We start from the raw sequence: 17,888 nt of genomic DNA, 5'->3' as shown, positions 1-17,888 counted from the left end.
CCGAGATCTTCCGCTATTAATTTCCGTCCCATCCCTCACGATATTGATCAGATTTCGGTACAAGTCTGAACGTGAGAAGGCTCTCCCTTTGTTTACTCAGATACGAAAGAAGCTTCATTGAACAGGTATCCCTTGACAAGGATAGTTTCACCGTCGATCTCTACTTCGAGTGTAGCAGAATTGACATACTGTCAAAGATACAATCAGCAAATGATTTGTCTTGTAAAACAGACTGCCACAACCTCTTAAAGAACGATAAAATGATGTAGTGGATTGTACAATGATACCAAATAAAAAACGTGGACTCACTTGGTAGATGTAAGGGTCTGCACCTGTGACAGCATTGACACCTTTCCTTATAACATAAGGGATTTCTTGTAAAACATTCACTTTTTCGATTAGACCTCCTTCACCTACTATGGCTCCCGCAGTTGCCTGTGTTAATTTAGCAGAAACCTTTCCTTCTCCTTTAACTTTATCCGCCGACCATTTATATTCGATACTTGATGGAACGAGGTATCCAGTTTCTTTATCTTTGATTGGGGAAATGTGTGTGGCGGATGATATTGATTCGGTCGCTGTGGGGTAAACGTCCGGTGTAGCGGAAGGTGAATGAGTCTGACCGGAAACTATCAAAGGCGCTGATTCAGAGGTGTATACAGCTCCAATGTTGACTTTTGTTCGTCCAGATTTAGGTCCTTTAGGTCCGTAATCGTCCTATCCAGTTCAAGTCAGCTCAACCGTTCACGCCATGAATTGCATATGTTAAGATGCTTTCGCTCTCGACTGAAAAGAATACTTACGGTGGTCTCGAATTCCATTTGAACAGCTCTGACTTTGCCCAACTTGGCATCATCTGCTCCGTGAGGAGTGGTGAAGAAAGCGAAATTCCAACGAGAAGCGACCTGGTGGGGTATATTAGCACACCCATCATGTACATGCGTCTTCGTGTTGGTCATCCATAAAATGCAATCTGCAAAAGTTGAGGAGAGCGGTTTTTTGCAAACTCGTTCAACTCACCAAGTTTGGTCTCATTCCTTGAATAGCATGAACGAACATTCCTTCACCTGTCACATCTAGCGGTTTATCACCGATAGTGATAGTACCAGAAGAGTAAGCCGAGGGGTGGAAACGGCTGTAAAATCAAGTCCAGGAGATCGTTAGCCTTCGCCTCAATTCGAGGCGCTCATCAGTCTCCACTGCTCTCTGCCCTCTGCTTTCAACATATACCAAGGACCATTCGTACGGTTTCGTTTTGTTCATGGCTACCGCTTTGATGATCAAAACTACACTCACTGGATAACGAAACCGTCCCTCTTAGCATCTTGTCTTTCTTTTCCGAAAGTAGAGAATCCACCTTGAGCACCTGCACCGAATTTGAATCCCGGTGCTTCTGCTGGTCGAACAAATTTGACATCAAATTTGACATCTTTATCTAAGGTAGCGATGATGTGATATGACTCTTCAGTGGTAGGTGAACCAGAATGTTTGACCTCCTACATGGTATGAAACATGTCAGCCTCGAAGCCTGTACAAAAGGCAAGAGAAAATAGAGAAGAGAGCGACAGGAAAACTCACAAATTGATCTGATTTAGCACTTTGTTTGTCGAATTTGACTCCACTAGCATTAATCGATCTCCAAGTTGACTTTTTTGTGTTGGGATTATACACTTTGAATGTCATTTGAGTAGTAGCAGGTACGAGGAATATACTATACAATGAGTACCCTTCATCAGTTTGTACCATATATGTATGAGGTATGGTAAGATTCGACTTACCCAAGATATGACCAAATGATCTGAATCATTATCCAGGTACCATCATCTAAGATTGTGTACCAATTTTGAGTCTCAGTTTGTGAACCTTTACTTGATGTGTTTGACCACTATGCCAATGTTCATTATAGATCAGCTTTCGATTTGTATGACGACCTGAAGTTTCTAGCTACACGGATTAGGAGGACTAACAGTTGTGTCGGCAGTGGTAAGTTCACCAAATCCACTCAAATAGGATGTAACAGGGTAGAAATTTGGGCCGCTGGGAGTAGTTGATGATTGGGATCTAACCGTTGATTCATGATATCAGCTTCTATTTTGGCCACTCATGTCGCACGCATGACTCACGAGAACCAGGACATTGTGCTTGATTTACTGTATGTGAATGCTGTCTATAGTGATGATGGAAAAATGAGAACAGAAAAGACAATGACGCTAAGAGGAGTGAGTGTATGGTTTATGAATGAGTTGATCCATGCGATCTAATCCGAAAACAAAAATAATATACTCATGAATTGACGATGGAAGCTAAATATCAACGATCAACCGCGTAGTCCCCCGCCCTTTCGCCCCCCGTCAGTGACCAAAGGAAATTACGTAAATACCATGGTAGGCACCCGCCGACCATTATTTTAATGACCTCGAACCGAAGACGGGGCCTTTCAACTGGACAAATAAAGACAACAACGACAATATGTGTAGCAGTATGCATGCAGGGTACAGTGTCATTGGCCGTCATTGTCTCTCCTGCTAAGGCTTCATGTCTCGACTCCTCGTATCCTCTTTTCGTCTATACCTTTCTGGTGTATATGACCTCTCCCTTTTAGGTGATCTAGATCTTGTTTTATCCCTCTCGCGTTTCACAGGTGGTGTACGAGAATCATCCCTTCCTCGCAGTCTAGGCTCATCTACATTCTTTCTCTCTCTGTCTCCATCCCCGTTTCTATATCTGTCTTTGTCACTCCTATACCTGTCTCTGTCGTACTCCCTATCTCGCTCATCACGTTGTCTTGAGCTCCTATGTCTATCTCTTTCTCGTTCGTAGTCAGAGTCACCATCTCTGTGTCTCCGAGATTCGGATCCATGCGATCGTTTATGATGATCTTTCTCCTCTCGCTTGATTTCCTTTTCGACTCGTTTAAGCGCCCGTTGTTCTTTTCGTAGTCTGTGAAGAATGAGAGATTAGCGTTGTTGGAAAAGGATTCAAGACCTAAGAGACCCAACCCATCGCATCCTCACCATCATGTGGTATGGATGAGATGGGCTTAACTCACGCTTTCTCTCTTTTCCTTTCATCCTTTTCCAGCCTCTCAATCTCATCATCTTTCGCATTTCTTCCAGCGACCGGAATATCATTTGAGCCACTTCCACCTTGACCGTCACCGTCACCATCAAATTGATCTCTTTTCTTCGGTGCTAGACCCAATGCGGCCGCCAGAGCATCTTCTTCTTGTTCTTTGACCCTTCTAATTTCTGCAGCTTTCTCTCGAGCTGCTCTTTCTTGATCGTCATCCTTGATATCTCGATTATACCAATGTATATCTTGGTTCTTTTGCCATCGACCGACCGGAGCGTTTACAGTATGACCAAGATAATTCTCTAATATCCCAGGACTGTCAGTGTGCCTTGACATGCACGAATGATGCAACTCAGTACACTCACCTCGATGCTTGTCATTGGCGACTTGTGACCATTTGAAATCACCTTGTCCACCTCGAGTACCTATGTCATACGATGATAATCAGCTAAAACGAGTGAGTTCGCGAGCTATCCGTTCTAGCTCACCTCCTCTTACAGGTCCGTCATACATGGCTACTGCTGATTGTTTGAGTTGATATTGTTGTTACGATTGAAGGCAGTTCTCATAAGCTCATAAAGAATGATTCACTGAGTGTCAAAATACGCCGTGAGTGAGTGGCAAACTGACTATTCAAATTGCCACATTGAGTGTATTCCCGGGTATATCCGATATTTGATCCCTTGTGATGCTTTCATATAGCATGTATGTTGTTGTGAATAACTCAAGCAAGCGTTGAAATGATCACATACACGTCTCAGTCTGAACTTCATCTCAAACTTAGGCTCATAGTTTCATACAGGTTATCTATATCGTTGCTGCGATCATCGATCATAGAATAACTAACACGACTACGGGCTCACTTAATCTACCTTTCTCGTTCTCATCCGCTTCAGCCTCGGTCATATCCTTACAGCCCAAAATCACCGCAGGAAACACCCTCATCGAGCCGAGAGACGCATAACCACCAAATCTCCTTTATCCTCACACATCGACGTCACAGTTCAACCTTCCGAAAACAACGACTCGTTCTAGTCGACTCCTGATTCGATTTTCCTTCTCTTCAATAGCATTTCATTCGTTTGAATAAAAATGGGAGCTGTGAGCAGTTGTTGTGAGTGATATTGTATAATTTCAGAGTGTTCTCATGCATGCTTGTCAGAGAACTGAGTACTGATCAATCGAACAACAATATAGGCGGACCAAGGCGAAAGAACAGTTATGAACCACTTTTACTTGAGAATGAGAGAGAAGCAGTAGCGGATTTATTACAGTACTTGGAAAGTAAGTTTATCTTTTCCAATCCTTGTCATGGGGCCGAGCTTGAATGAGTTGGAATTGCAAGGTTGACGCGTTCACGTATATAGATCGATCAACAACCAATTTTTTCTCAGGATCACCTTTGGCTGCTCTGACAACACTCTCATTCTCTGACAATGTGGATTTACAAAGATCAGCAGCGTTGGCTTTCGCTGAAATCACAGAAAAGGAAGTAAGGGAGGTGGGAAGAGATACTTTGGATCCTGTACTTTACCTCTTGACAAGTCATGATCATGAAGTCCAAAGAGCTGCCAGTGCTGCTCTAGGCAATTTAGCTGTAAATGGTCAGTCTCACATCGAAAACATACAACACATCTGTATACAAATCCCAATGCTGATATAATGTCGGGTGTGTAGCCGAAAATAAGTTATTGATTGTTTCGCTTGGTGGTCTTGAACCCCTTATAAGACAGATGTTGAGCTCAAATGTGGAAGTACAGTGTAATGCCGTAGGATGTATAACCAATCTTGCTACTCATGGTACGTTCTGCCCATCTCTATGCGTCCAAGCTTTCGTCGTAAGCTGACCTGTGCGCCGTAGACGAGAATAAAACTCAAATCGCAAAATCAGGAGCTTTGATCCCCTTGACTAGATTGGCTAAATCAAAGGACATGAGAGTGCAGAGAAATGCCACTGGTGCACTATTGAACATGACCCACTCAGGTAAGCTGTAACATTTCTGGGACGTCTTACCTGGTTGTGTTGATTAACTCCCTCTTTTATAGACGAAAATCGCCAACAACTTGTTTCGGCTGGAGCTATACCCGTCCTTGTCAGCTTGCTCAATTCTCCGGATACCGATGTTCAATATTACTGCACTACTGCTTTGAGTAACATTGCTGTCGATGGTGAGCTGAGGATGATGTTTCTTTTTCGCGTTCAGCTCATATTGAGTATTATTTCAAATACAGGCACAAACCGCAAAAGACTCGCAACTTCGGAACCTAAACTAGTCCAAAGTCTTGTTCAACTCATGGATAGTCAAAGTTTGAAAGTGCAATGTCAAGCTGCATTGGCCCTTCGTAACCTCGCATCTGACGGTGAGTCTACCTTGGACGTCATACCAAGCGCATAGCTCATTTATGTGTGTTTTGCGTTTCTAGAAAAATACCAGCTTGAAATTGTAAAATTTGATGGACTTAAGCCTTTACTTCGACTACTTCATTCTACTTATCTTCCTTTGATCCTATCAGCAGCAGCATGTGTTCGAAATGTATCAATTCATCCAGCAAATGAATCACCAATTATTGATTCAGGATTTCTTCAACCTCTCATCGAGCTACTGTCATTCGACGAAAATGAAGAAGTTCAATGCCACGCTATATCGACTCTCAGAAATCTGGCTGCATCAAGTGAAAGGAACAAGGGAGCTATCGTGGAAGCTGGAGCTGTGGAAAGGATCAAAGAATTGGTTTTGACAGTACCGTTGGCTGTTCAGAGTGAAATGACCGCTTGTGTGGCCGTTTTGGCTTTGAGTGGTGAGTGAACCAATTTGATACCAATAGTCGATTACACCGAGAGCATGAGTGCTGATGGTCTTAAGTATAGACGACCTCAAACCGCAATTACTCGAGATGGGAATATGCGAAGTTCTCATTCCTCTCACCAACTCATCCAGCGTAGAAGTACAAGGCAATTCCGCTGCCGCACTTGGTAATCTCTCTTCGAAAGGTGAGTCACGTCCGTCGCCATAAAGAAAGATTACTGATCTAAACGTGAAGCTGCCGAGGACTACGCCCCGTTCAACGCTGTTTGGAATAAGCCTGACGGAGGTTTACACGCATACTTGGTCAGATTCTTGAGCAGCGCGGATATAACTTTCCAACATATTGCCGTATGGGTAAGTCATAAACTCTACAACGAGTAATAGTCTCCAATAAACGCAAATGCTGATGAGGAATGAGTAGACGATTGTGCAATTATTGGAAGCTGAAGATGATCAATTGACCAACAACATCAGATCATCACCTATACTAATGTCTTCAATCCGACAATTAGCAGCTTCACCACCACCTTCACGTGGAGGAAGGAATGAGATATCGCAAGGCTCAGATGAAGATTACGAGGATGATGGATTGGATGGTGAAGGTGAAGGTGAAATTGCAACATTAGCAAGGAGAATATTGGATTTGACTGAAGATGGCGATAATTCAAGAGATACCAACCAAGGTTCCCATTTTTCAAATACAACAAATCAACACCAATCTAGAGATGATGGGAATGTTGGAAGTTTAGGTAGTGAACATGCTGCTCTTAGAGCTAGTGTACATCGAGCATTAAGTGGTGGGCATTGAGCGGGAAATCGGATTATCAGGAGTAGCTGGTTCTAGGAATTCACTTCAGTATTGCGGTGAAAACACTCAAATTCTCTTTCAAATTTTCAAATTGAAAATAATGAGAGAGAGCAGAATCATACATAATGTTGAATAATAGTCAAATCGAGGTGTTCTAACGTTACATGGAAATAAAGAGATTTATGATTCGCTTTGGACCTCAGATAAAATGGTGTATGTATTGTACTTATATTAAACGCAATTTGGAGATATCCGTCCCTCTCAATCCTCTTTGATTTTCCCAACTCCGAAACTGAAATACAACCGAATCGAGTACAGAAGTTCCCACCTCTCTCGAAAGCCATTGCCAATTTCAACAACACACACGCACTTGATCCGTCCATCATCAATGCAAACTCGCTCGTTTTTCCCTTCGTATTCTATCTCATGATCAAGGTCCCCCGTTTCAGTAAAGCTTGAGAATGTGGTTCCGAAGGTCTTCTGATAATGTAGCTGATTTTTACGATTATGCGATTTGCCAAAAGGTCGCCTGAACTACAGAGGTACAGTGATCTCTCATTGCGCGGCCATTTTCGGGCGACGTCTCAGGCTTACTCTGTTTAACAAAGAATCTGATTTTGTCATCTGCAACTTGTCGAGCCCTTTTTCTTCTGGTGGTATAAAAAATCATGATGTAACATACAGAAAAAAGTGATAATCAACAAAGAGAAATGGGTTATGCTTTCTTCACTTCTGAAGTACTGGATACCTGTCACCAGTCCTCCATACGTTCTTCATCCGAAACGGGTAGCACTGTATTGCATCAGAAAAGATGCTAGCAGCCTCTAGGGAGTTGCGATTAGGTTTAGAAACATCAAGAATAGGACCTGATAAAACCTCTTGAAAGGTGGATTGTCATCTGTGATAATATGCCAGTCGTCGAAGCAGAACTAGACATTGTGTGATACATACTGTATGGCCGTTCAGCACTCAATGCACTAGTGGCTATAAAAGATTGTGTGACGGAAACAATAAAGAACTCTCGATAATACACCACTTGTATCATATACGGTGCGAGAATCCATTTGACAAGAAAGAGTGTTTTGCAGAGCATGACGCGACGCCATCCGAAGGGAAGGGATCATTTGGACTTCTCGGTGATGGGAACAAGAGGGCCCAAACCAACTGCATTCGCTTGATGATTGTGCCAAGTGAGAGACGACCTGCTGAAACGCTTTCGAAGGCTCTGTTACTATTGTGATCATCGCGTAGATGATGTCACCGTATGATGGATTAAGAAGAAGCATGTGTCCTTTGAAAACGAAGTGTGGCAAACTGAATAAGTTTAGCTCCCGCTCGTGCCAGAGCTCCAGTGTTTGTCAGGGTGGTACTGTAGTCATAACTTCTCACCACTTGTATAAATTCCCCTTTCTTATCTATCAATGTGACATTATGACGGCTCTATTAAGCTATATTCATTTGCATCAGATCAGGTTTCAAAATAAGCAGAAATAGGTATACCAGCAACCAAGTTAAAAACCCGATGGGAAAAAAAACTCTTGATGCCGTCTTCCCCTACACATGTGAGTAAAAAAACGAGGTTAAAGAGAAGTTGCTAAGTATAGACAGAGGCAACGATTTCTTGGGTTTTCAAGTGACAGAGAGAGACTAGAACCAATGGGAAGGGGAAAGGACGTCAAAGTAGGATGATAAAGCAATGTATTTAGCCGTCAGCGTATGGGATTGAACTTTAACCAGATTGAATGTCGATTTCAAATCCTCTACGCCGTGAAGGAAGTCGACTATTTGCTGCTTCAGTGAAAAGGGCACCTCTGTAGCCTATGTGACTCCTCTTCAAGGAATTCTTCTGGAGTGATCCTGTTGAAATGAGCAGCAATAGTTTCCGCAGCAACTGCCTCAGGGATTCCGCTGGCGACAGCACGTTCCGTAGACCTCTTAGATATTTCGGCTGCTGTATTGGCAGAACTTTGTCCTTGCGAAAGCGATCGAATCTCCCCTATCATCTCAGGATCCATCGTCTCGTGGAGCCATGGAAAGTGGGAGTATCCTGGGAAGAGATTGTGGTTGGAAATCGGGGGCTGACCATTCCTGAAATTGATGAACAGGGGATCTCGGTAGCTGTAAACTGAAGATGGTCTGATTATCCCTTTGCCTTGCTTGTGGTCCTGCTCGGTGGTAGAGGTCCAAGGTTTATCAGAGCCTTCCAGGCTTGTATATTGATTCATTTCTTCCAAAAAAGATGGTGACATCAGATCGGCTTGCTCATGAGGTTGGAGATCTCGCTGTAGAGCAGCATGACATAATCGCCCGTTAATTACCCATTCTCGACACTTAAGATTACATCGCGCAAGATCTCGGAAGAAAGACTTGATATCGCCGTTGTTATCTTGTATCTCTGTACTGTGACTTCGAAGAGCGGGAATCGAGTCGAGATCTAGTTGAAATCGACCTGTCTTTACTTGTGAAGTAAATGCTTCAGTGACGGCTTTGCGGAATTCTGCAAGTTCGGTCTCGACTTCTGCTGGAATACGGGGCTCTATGCATTCGAAGACTTCGAGGATAGTATCCTGGTCGTCTTCCGAGAGAGTGAGAGGCGGAATGTCGGCGGAATCCAATGACTGAAGACATTTGACTGCACGTATCAATGTGCTGTGTCCAACCTTGATGACTGATGCCATAAAACCTCGATGGTGGAGAATCTTTGGGGGGTATTCAGTCAGCTGAATGACGTTGGCTTCACTGACAGGTTCTTCGGTTTCCGGATTGGTCTTGTTAGGACTGAACGAGATGCCCGCTGTGTCTCCACCTGTTAAACCACTGCCAGAGAGTACCATACATCATTTAGCAATGAGGAATTGGTACTTCAGTGTGGGTCTTACTCACATGACTTCAGGTGCCAAATGTTCATAAGTCTTTGATCCGAATTGCTTGGAGCCGTGTACATCCATGAATGCCCGGATCTCATCTTCGTCATCCGCCTCAAGATCCATCAGACAGTCTAGTGGCGGAAACTCCTGCATACGCTTGCGATCTGTTTCGGCATCGAATGACCAATTAGACGCTGCATCGTCATCACGATCGAAATGTGATTCTTCACCAATAGCAGACATTACGTATTCAGTCTGTGAGATGAACAAATGCAGAAATGTTGTCTGAAAATATGGTGGCGGCCGGTTGCATTATATATAGTGCGAAGAGATGATTGGCAAGGAGAGTTCTCTTCGTGTATGACGCCAATAGAAGTAATGTGAGGTCGCTGCTCCTCTTGAGGGTAGAAAGGAGGGTATGATGAGGAAAGGTAGGATCACGATGATAGTGTGAATGCCCAGGACGACATGGGCGTACTTTGACCTTCTTCTATCTTGCTCCACAAGATAAAAGGTGGCACGAAGCCCGATCCCCTCACAAAGGGAAGATCCGTTATTTGGTGATTTGGTGAAACCGTCACTCTCCCTTGGATTACTTCGCTCTCGCCACTTGGGAAACTGGGGGTGTGCAGCCTCAGCATTCGTATTCGCTCACAGAGTGTGTCGAGGGGACCTGGAATGTTTTATAGTCAAGTTTGGAATTGACGAGTCCACCAAAAAACAGCATACTGTACTGTAATCTAGCTTCTGTGTTAGTGGCACTTCCATCATTTCCTTCCTTTCGAGCCAAATTCTCGGCAATTACTAGCTGATTCGCTTTATCAAGATATCGCAGCATTCACCTCGGATCGAATGCATCTCCCTTAGCCTTAGCATCTTGGAATGTCAATGAGATGTGTCGTATCTCTATGTATCTATTCGACGCTGTTATTTTGATTCTGATCATTTATGATGGTTTAAACACCGATATCTCCTTCGGTCTCGATGATCCTCTTCCTAGCCAGTTCATGTTCTTCTTCAGATGATTCAGGTTCCTTGCAGAGATTGTAAAACGAATACAACGGTCCAAGCGATCATTGAAATACCAAGTTCTTGAAGCTGATTTTGACCATTTAGGAACGCTATTTGAAGTATATTGTAATCCAGCTTGAAAGGCCATTGTAATTGCCCCTCCAACCTGTGTCTACCAATCGCGAAGTCAGTCAGCTCTTAAAGTATTCCAGCGCCCGCCATATCTACTCATGTCTTCTGTGTCAGCTGACCCTGATTCACCTGCATGTCATCGATGAATGAAAGGCAGCTCACCCGGAGGACAATAAGTGATAAGGTTGACACCGCTCGCAAAATAAGTGATCATCTCTCCGAAACTTCCGATGCAGAAAGCCGGGAAACAGAATCTCCAGTAATTATCACCTGTTCCACCGTCAGAAAGTATTTTTAGGATCTCAGCGATTACTATGACTGATAAAGGGAACATGTGCACAGTCAAATGACTGGATTGATCGGTCAATTTTTGGGCATTAGCGTGCTGAAGACGTGAGCGACAACGTGAAGGGAGACTTACAAAGCACATGGGATAGCTGTGAGAGCGACACACAATCAATTTCTGCGATGATAATTCATACACCTAGTAGTAAACCAAACGCTTACGCATTGCGCCATAGATACCACCTAGACCCCTGAGAATCAAAAAACTGTATCTAGAGATGCACGACAAGTCAATTGTCAGCGGCCAAAGATGTGATCGCACAAGCATTCAACGGAGTTGCACACAGTGTCACTCACTTGTTGATGTCACGAAAGAAGTGATCAATGAGAATATACCCAAACCCATGAAACCAGCTTCAAAGACAATTTGAGCGGGATAGAAATCACTCAGTCTTCCTGCGATTAATAGGAATGCCCCAAAACATAACGAATATGAAGTAAGGATCTATCATTAAGAAAAGGAAAGAATGGTGAATGAGCACTTTCTACTTAGAATCAACGGAGATTAGCACTCACCCAAACGACTTGAGAGACACCCACATCAATGTCATTGGAAATTTGAGCTTCAGCAACATCAACTCCGGAAACGTTACAAATGTCGACACAAGTAGCGATACTAAACATAAATAATAATAGGTGTTTCCTGAAATGTGGTAATACTGCTAATGGATATTGTTATTGATCATTCCCATTCTCGTGAATGTTCGAGGATTGCTCTGATATCTCAGGTAGGTTATCTGATAACATCATATTGGAAGAAGGTGTTATTCCCCCTCCCACTTTGTTTTTTTTTTCGTTCAATGACATGACCGATTATGGTTCCTGGCTATGCATCTTCTTGTTTGTACAAGACGACATTCAATCTCCTCTTATACATATTCACGGGAAAATATCATTAGTAGATGGGGATTCGTCTTATTTCTTCGGGTCATCTTCTTCGCTTGTTCTTTCGGAGCACGGGATGTACTTTTGCCCCCGGTAAAGGTAAGATGTGTATTCGCCCGAGCAGAAGCGCGTGTTTCCGCCAAGCTTACGCTTGATTCTATCATGGATTGGTCACGTGATTATGTCACGTAGGAAGCAAGCTCATGAGTTCGGCAGACAGAGAGTATGACGGATGACTCACAAAAAAGCGTCATTCGTTATTTTTGGCTTTGTCCTCTGTGTCATACGTACTTTGTTCGTATATGGTGAACAAAAGTATGTAAAATAAGTTAGGTCATCTGATCAACTACCGCCGGGAAAAGCTTTGATCCCCCCACGGGTCATGAATTTTTTCCCAGGATATGAAAACTCAAAATGGACTCCAGATCCGCGTATGCGGGGTTAGGGGGAACAGTCGCAGGGACGGGGGTCAGAGCGAGAGTTGTTTTTCCCTACAGATATTCCCTCACGACTTCCGTCGAAAAACATCAGTGCATGGGAAACTTGGATCAATGTGTACGGCTTTCATGGGCGTATGAAATCGGCTGGACCTTGGGTTCTCACTAAATAGAAAGTCAAGGCTCTGCGGAGATCACTCAAACCCGGTCTAAAGCCAGGAAGGGGGACAAAGACATATCAAAGGAGAGAAGACGTATTATTGGCTTTGGGGTCGTTTTTAAATTTTCAACAAGGTAGTAGTACTGTATATTGGGGGAGTCTGAACAGCCTTTACCTCGCGAATCAAAGGGTATGTGCGAACTTGTTTCATCTAATTGGGTTCCATCATAATCCCCTGCGTAGCCGCGACCTTCGAAGTCTCAAAGGACCTTGACTAACATGCCCCATTCGATACCAATTCTGAAACACAGTGTAACGGCTTAGCGGATTGACAACGACAAAGGAGATCAAAGCAGATATATAGAAAAGGAGGGATTCAAACGTCATTTTCTACTTGTTGCCGACTCGAGAAATATTCAGACATCCAGAAATATCCAACTGGACGGATCTTCGAGAAGTTTTTTTCGAAAGTCACTTCTTTTTTCTTCTCATCTCCTACAACACGACTTAGAATCTACATAGTCTCTAACATTATAAAAAAGAATTTCTTCTTCGACTGTTTTACAACGCACCACAATCCACCAACGCCTCCTCTCGAGATGTCCACCGACGCTTCAATTCCTACCTATGCCAAGGTGCATTCATTGAATCAGTGGATCACCTACTTTCACCCTACGACTGGAATATTCAGGTCACCTTCCGACAAAGGAGAATCCATCGAACACCTCGATATTGACTTGAGATATGTCGAACACGATTATCACCTTTCTCAAAATGTCAGAAATGGTGAAGAGCTCATTGGCGATATCAATCTACCTAGAGTCGTAGTCTTGACTATGAGAGGAGGAGAATACGTCCAAGACGATGAAAGTAGAATGGAATCTTTAGCAGAGGTCTTAGCTGCCATCAATCCCGTTGAAGTTCAATGGTGCGTAATTTGTTCCTCACCCAGACAATCAGCGCGTTGTAAGCTGACGGGAGATTTTCGTTTTGGTTGATTAGGGTCAACGCAGCGACTGATCCTTCTGAGCAATTAACGTTCGCGACTCACATCGTTCATCCTGCCGTCATTGCAGCTGGTGAACTATGGTCCAGAAATGGTTCATTGCGTAAACTCGTTGTCCAAGGTAAATATTCCTTCCTTTGTTCTTTCCTCGGCGCGTTGATTGATGCTGACTACCCCGACTATCAGGTGGATTCCCGGTACCCAACTTGACTGCACCAACCCCATTCTCCCTTACTCCAGCTGCTACACCTTGTCCTTCCCCAGGTCCTACGAGAAGTACTTTTGGAATTGGAAGTTTGGCAATGTCCCATCCTGGTTTCGCGGGTAACTCTCTATCTTCCGGTTTGCCTGCTTTGAGTACTACCAAGCCCAAGCACGTCGATGAAGAACGAATCAAAGCTAGAATGGAGAGACAAAGACTGGCTGAGTATTCATTAAAACCAAGATTCGAATATGCCTTTGGTGGTTGGACCGTTCAAGAACTGAGATGGAGACTCGATGGTAAGCCCGGCCTGTGTTTATATTGATGTTCCTTCATAATTGCAACTGACTGAATACTGTATGATTCTAGGACGATACACTCCCGCGTGTAAACTATCCATTATCACTCATCTTTTCCGAGCATTCGGTAGTTCTTTCCCTTCATCTTCAAGAAAATTCGACATCGATCTTCCAGATATGATGGTATTCACTTCTGTTCCAAAAGGTATCATCGACAACCTCTCTTCTCTTCCCGATAAACTCGAACTTGACTCAGAAGTCAAACGATATCTTCAAGATGTCATGTTCATTTCGATTGATAAAACCCATTGTTCCGTTGCTCGAATCTGGGAAGGTGATAATGACATCGAAGATGATAGGGAAAGACAAGGTAGAAGAATCAAAGCCGAGTTGTCATTAGTTCAAAATAACCAAACCGATTTCCAACTTGTTTCCCTTGCTGAACTGACAGCTACCAAACAACCCATCCTGAAGATCGAGTCTTCTCCTGCTGTCTCCGATACTTCAGTGTTACCTGGTGAGACTGAAGCTCCGACCGACGATGAGAATGAAGCTATCACACCTGAGATCGGATCTAGTCCACTTGTTGAACCTAGTGATATAGTAGCTAGAGAAAACTCAAAAGGTGAAAAGGTTGGTAATCCTTCTCTCAACGGATCGATGATTTTTTAATCGAAGTTATCATAACGAGATGGGACTGGTGCTGCAAGAAGGAGAGGTTTTTGATGCAAGAGCTAACGGGATGCCGAAAAGATATTTTGAACTGTTGATATACCATAGTGCAAATACCAATGATCCGTTGATATGTTTCTATCTGAGATATGGAAGAAATGAGAACATGCATGTAATATTTAACTTATCACACAGAATCCACTTTGAAATCGGCTCCTACGAGGCAGAGTAGTCTGTAGATCGGAGTACTGCTTGGTGTGTAATTACCGTTCTCGGCTTACTCCGCCATGTGGGATAATCACATAGCTTTGACAGCTGTGCATTTTCCCCAGTTCTAAGGACCCCAACTAATTGCTGTCGTCACCATCATTACATGCTTCATCTCGAATAAGTCAATTGACATTGATTCCTCGTCGACGATTTACTTTTCATCCTATCACACTCTCGTACATTACGCATCACCATAGAGAGATAGAACAAGATGAAAGGAATCACCAAAGCGCTTCAGCGGTGAGTTTCACCTTCATAAACTATGTGGAGTCGTGCTGGGATTCTGCGAAGAAGTCTTGGCAGATCATAACTGATCAATGTGGGTTAATAGGACACCGCACAATCTCACCAGTAGAATCGGGATGTCAAAGAGTGAGTATCAACGTTACTCTCTGGCCGACAGTGTTGAGAACGATGCAAAGGTTATGAGAAGAACGTTAGGTTCAGAGCATTGCTTCGGATGAGCGGACAGGAATACGTGTTTCCGAGCAGTACAAGGTAGAGAAGAGCTCGCTGTAAGACGCTAGAACAAGGTAGTCGCTGTATTATAAGCTCTGGCCAGGAGGAGGGGTCCACATTATTTCGAGCTGATCACTGATATTTGAACGAATAGCATCAACCGATCCTGAATTCAACGATTAGTGAGTTTATCGGATATTGACTCTGTATAGAAAGACATCTTTTCATATGTAATCGAAGGAAACGGAAAGATAAGACTCAAGCTAACTTATACGTATGACTACTAGCGAAAGGAAATTCTCAGCAGTCGAACAAGCTTGCGAAAAGATGTTAAAAGATTCAACTGTTTTTAGAGATGCTGTGTCAAGTGAGTTTTGTTTTTATCAATCAATTAATCATTCATTCATTCATTCATTCCTTCTGTCCATTTTCAGTCAATTTGTTCCTCTATCTTTACTGTTTTCCCCCCGATAATACGCTTCCCAAATCTCAGTTCAGCTTATATGCAAGTTGAGACGCTGATTCTGCTGTCCTCGTATTGATTTTAATCCAAATTAGCCCTTCTACAATCAGGAACATCATTCTCAACTTCCTTGGCTACTCTTTTCTCACCAATGGGTGCGGAGTACAATTTGGCATCTAAACATCCTCAAGCTGAAGTAACAGTTAAAAATATTACGGTTTATCAAGGTATCATGGAGGAGATGAGAGGTGAGTCGATTCTGTTACTCGACGTATATCCAAAGCGAGGACAATAAGTGTTCAGCCGTCATACCTGTGTGTGATGTTGAACCCAATAATCAAGTAAAATTGGAGCTGACATATCATGAATGAAATTAGAAACACTCTTACCCGAACTTGAACTGATCGACTCACGAATCGTTCAACCTTGTAAAGAACTTTTCGAAATTTGCAAGAAGATCAGGAAAACAATCACCAAGAGAGGAAATAAACTTATCGATTTTGATAGACATAATAATGCTTTAAACAAATTGAGAGAGAAGAAGGAAAAGAGCTTGAGCGATGAGAAGAATTTATTCAAAGTGAGTGGAACTTTCAATTCAATTCCCACATAAGAGGTTTTCTTTTAGATGTGTGGTTGATCACTGTGGTGATACATGTTATCGTGAAGGAGGGCTTCTTTACCGAGAATCAATTGGCACATGTAACTCTAGCTGACACCTTTCTCAGGTCGAGCAAGACTTCGAAATCGCATCTGGTGAATATGAACATTACAATTCACTTCTCAAGACTGAACTTCCTCAATTCCTTGCCCTTGGTACAAGGTTTATCGATCCCCTCTTCCATTCCTTCTACTACATGCAGTGAGTTTCTGTATTTTGAGAAACCTGTCATCACATCTCGCCCTCCCAGCGCTGACTTTACCTCTCTGTTATTCCTAGACTCAATGTGTTTTACATTATCCAAGAGAAGATCCAATCATTCGCAGACGGAAAATATGATCTCTCCCGAAAGGATATTGAAGATATTTACCTCGAGCAAAGAGGCGATGTAGCTGAACAAATCGATGAAATGGCGATCACCAAGAGAATCGCTTCTACTGGTGAGTCATTTGACCATCCGGGAGATAGGATCGAATATCTCTCCACTTTCACCTGTTTGGGCATTATGACTGATTGCCATTATGGGATACGTTGTCAATAGCCAAATTAGTTCACGCTCATCGATCTGTATCTGGAACACCAACTCGAACAGGTTCAATCGCATCTAGAACCACCACTTTAGATAGAAAAGATTCTTACGGGTCATCACCGATATCCAAAAAGGAAACTTTCTCGCCACCTTCAAGAACTGTTGCTGCCCCACCACCTTATACCTCGACTAATAGTTCATCAAGTGTCGGTGTTGCAGCTGGTAAAAAAGCTCCACCTCCTCCACCACCATTAAAACCTAAACCAAGTTATAATAGAGCTGTATATGCAACTGCCGTCTTTGATTTCGAAGCTCAGGTAAGTGGTTTATCTTCAACCCTAGCCTTGAAAGGCAGATCTCGAGTTTCAGATCGTAAATGCTTGTCAAGGTTGTTCGTAATCAGGATCGGATTGACGCTGATGTTCCACTTTATGACTAAATAGGCAGAAGGCGATTTATCTTTCAACGCAGGAGATAGAATTGAGATTATCGAAAAAACTGAAAATCCAGATGAATGGTGGACGGGTAAATTAAATGGTCGTACAGGTATTTTCCCAGGTACTTATACTCAAGTTGATAATTAAGATATCATCTTTTTTCAAGGAGGGGGAGAGAAGGATGGATATGACGATGGATCCTTCCTTGACAATTCGTATATCTTTACCGATATGCTGGAGAAACTGAGAAAGGAAAGAAGGAACTAGAAAGGGTATATACCAGTCGATAAGAATATGATATTGGGTTGTAAATTTCACGTTATATTGAGCAGTAGTCACTGATACACTACACTGGCTGGGTCTGAC

At 43.0% G+C, this 17,888-nt stretch overlaps 7 protein-coding genes across 7 annotated transcripts; 3 read left to right on the top strand and 4 right to left on the bottom strand.

Annotated features, from left to right (window-relative positions):
• Positions 1 to 92: 92 nt before the first annotated feature.
• Positions 93 to 2,137, bottom strand: IL334_003438 (uncharacterized protein; the record flags this gene model as incomplete). The annotated part of the gene is made up of 9 exons (XM_062935168.1): positions 93 to 188; positions 310 to 717; positions 804 to 905; positions 1,021 to 1,135; positions 1,297 to 1,496; positions 1,579 to 1,711; positions 1,779 to 1,885; positions 1,968 to 2,061; positions 2,124 to 2,137. 9 exons carry the CDS (start codon positions 2,135 to 2,137, stop codon positions 93 to 95), a joined length of 1,269 nt encoding a protein of 422 aa, XP_062791219.1.
• A 388-nt stretch (positions 2,138 to 2,525) lies between these two features.
• On the bottom strand, positions 2,526 to 3,585 carry IL334_003437 (uncharacterized protein; the record flags this gene model as incomplete). Its single annotated transcript, XM_062935167.1, has 4 exons — positions 2,526 to 2,940; positions 3,050 to 3,374; positions 3,438 to 3,497; positions 3,561 to 3,585. The coding sequence occupies 4 exons, from the start codon at positions 3,583 to 3,585 to the stop codon at positions 2,526 to 2,528; spliced, it is 825 nt and encodes a 274-aa protein (XP_062791218.1).
• Positions 3,586 to 4,164: 579 nt separating this feature from the next.
• Positions 4,165 to 6,687, top strand: IL334_003436 (vacuolar protein 8; the record flags this gene model as incomplete). The annotated part of the gene is made up of 11 exons (XM_062935166.1): positions 4,165 to 4,186; positions 4,270 to 4,356; positions 4,440 to 4,676; positions 4,750 to 4,872; positions 4,934 to 5,056; positions 5,119 to 5,241; positions 5,305 to 5,433; positions 5,497 to 5,871; positions 5,942 to 6,064; positions 6,115 to 6,233; positions 6,301 to 6,687. 11 exons carry the CDS (start codon positions 4,165 to 4,167, stop codon positions 6,685 to 6,687), a joined length of 1,848 nt encoding a protein of 615 aa, XP_062791217.1.
• Positions 6,688 to 8,480: 1,793 nt separating this feature from the next.
• IL334_003435 (uncharacterized protein) lies at positions 8,481 to 9,797 on the bottom strand (the record flags this gene model as incomplete). Its single annotated transcript, XM_062935165.1, has 2 exons — positions 8,481 to 9,504; positions 9,571 to 9,797. The coding sequence occupies 2 exons, from the start codon at positions 9,795 to 9,797 to the stop codon at positions 8,481 to 8,483; spliced, it is 1,251 nt and encodes a 416-aa protein (XP_062791216.1).
• A 783-nt stretch (positions 9,798 to 10,580) lies between these two features.
• Positions 10,581 to 11,666, bottom strand: IL334_003434 (uncharacterized protein; the record flags this gene model as incomplete). The annotated part of the gene is made up of 5 exons (XM_062935164.1): positions 10,581 to 10,762; positions 10,860 to 11,015; positions 11,205 to 11,254; positions 11,336 to 11,487; positions 11,559 to 11,666. 5 exons carry the CDS (start codon positions 11,664 to 11,666, stop codon positions 10,581 to 10,583), a joined length of 648 nt encoding a protein of 215 aa, XP_062791215.1.
• A 1,457-nt stretch (positions 11,667 to 13,123) lies between these two features.
• IL334_003433 (uncharacterized protein) lies at positions 13,124 to 14,703 on the top strand (the record flags this gene model as incomplete). The annotated part of the gene is made up of 4 exons (XM_062935163.1): positions 13,124 to 13,452; positions 13,527 to 13,651; positions 13,717 to 14,031; positions 14,102 to 14,703. 4 exons carry the CDS (start codon positions 13,124 to 13,126, stop codon positions 14,701 to 14,703), a joined length of 1,371 nt encoding a protein of 456 aa, XP_062791214.1.
• A 481-nt stretch (positions 14,704 to 15,184) lies between these two features.
• On the top strand, positions 15,185 to 17,669 carry IL334_003432 (uncharacterized protein; the record flags this gene model as incomplete). Its single annotated transcript, XM_062935162.1, has 10 exons — positions 15,185 to 15,213; positions 15,305 to 15,345; positions 15,587 to 15,614; positions 15,720 to 15,799; positions 15,991 to 16,143; positions 16,273 to 16,475; positions 16,624 to 16,757; positions 16,836 to 16,996; positions 17,098 to 17,402; positions 17,529 to 17,669. 10 exons carry the CDS (start codon positions 15,185 to 15,187, stop codon positions 17,667 to 17,669), a joined length of 1,275 nt encoding a protein of 424 aa, XP_062791213.1.
• Positions 17,670 to 17,888: the final 219 nt, after the last annotated feature.

Source organism: Kwoniella shivajii, chromosome 4 (genome assembly GCF_035658355.1).
Source record: "Kwoniella shivajii chromosome 4, complete sequence".
NCBI classification, from domain to species: Eukaryota; Fungi; Basidiomycota; class Tremellomycetes; order Tremellales; family Cryptococcaceae; genus Kwoniella; species Kwoniella shivajii.
The sequence above is the reverse complement of the archived record's forward strand: the minus strand, read 5'-3'. Positions and strand labels throughout refer to the sequence as shown.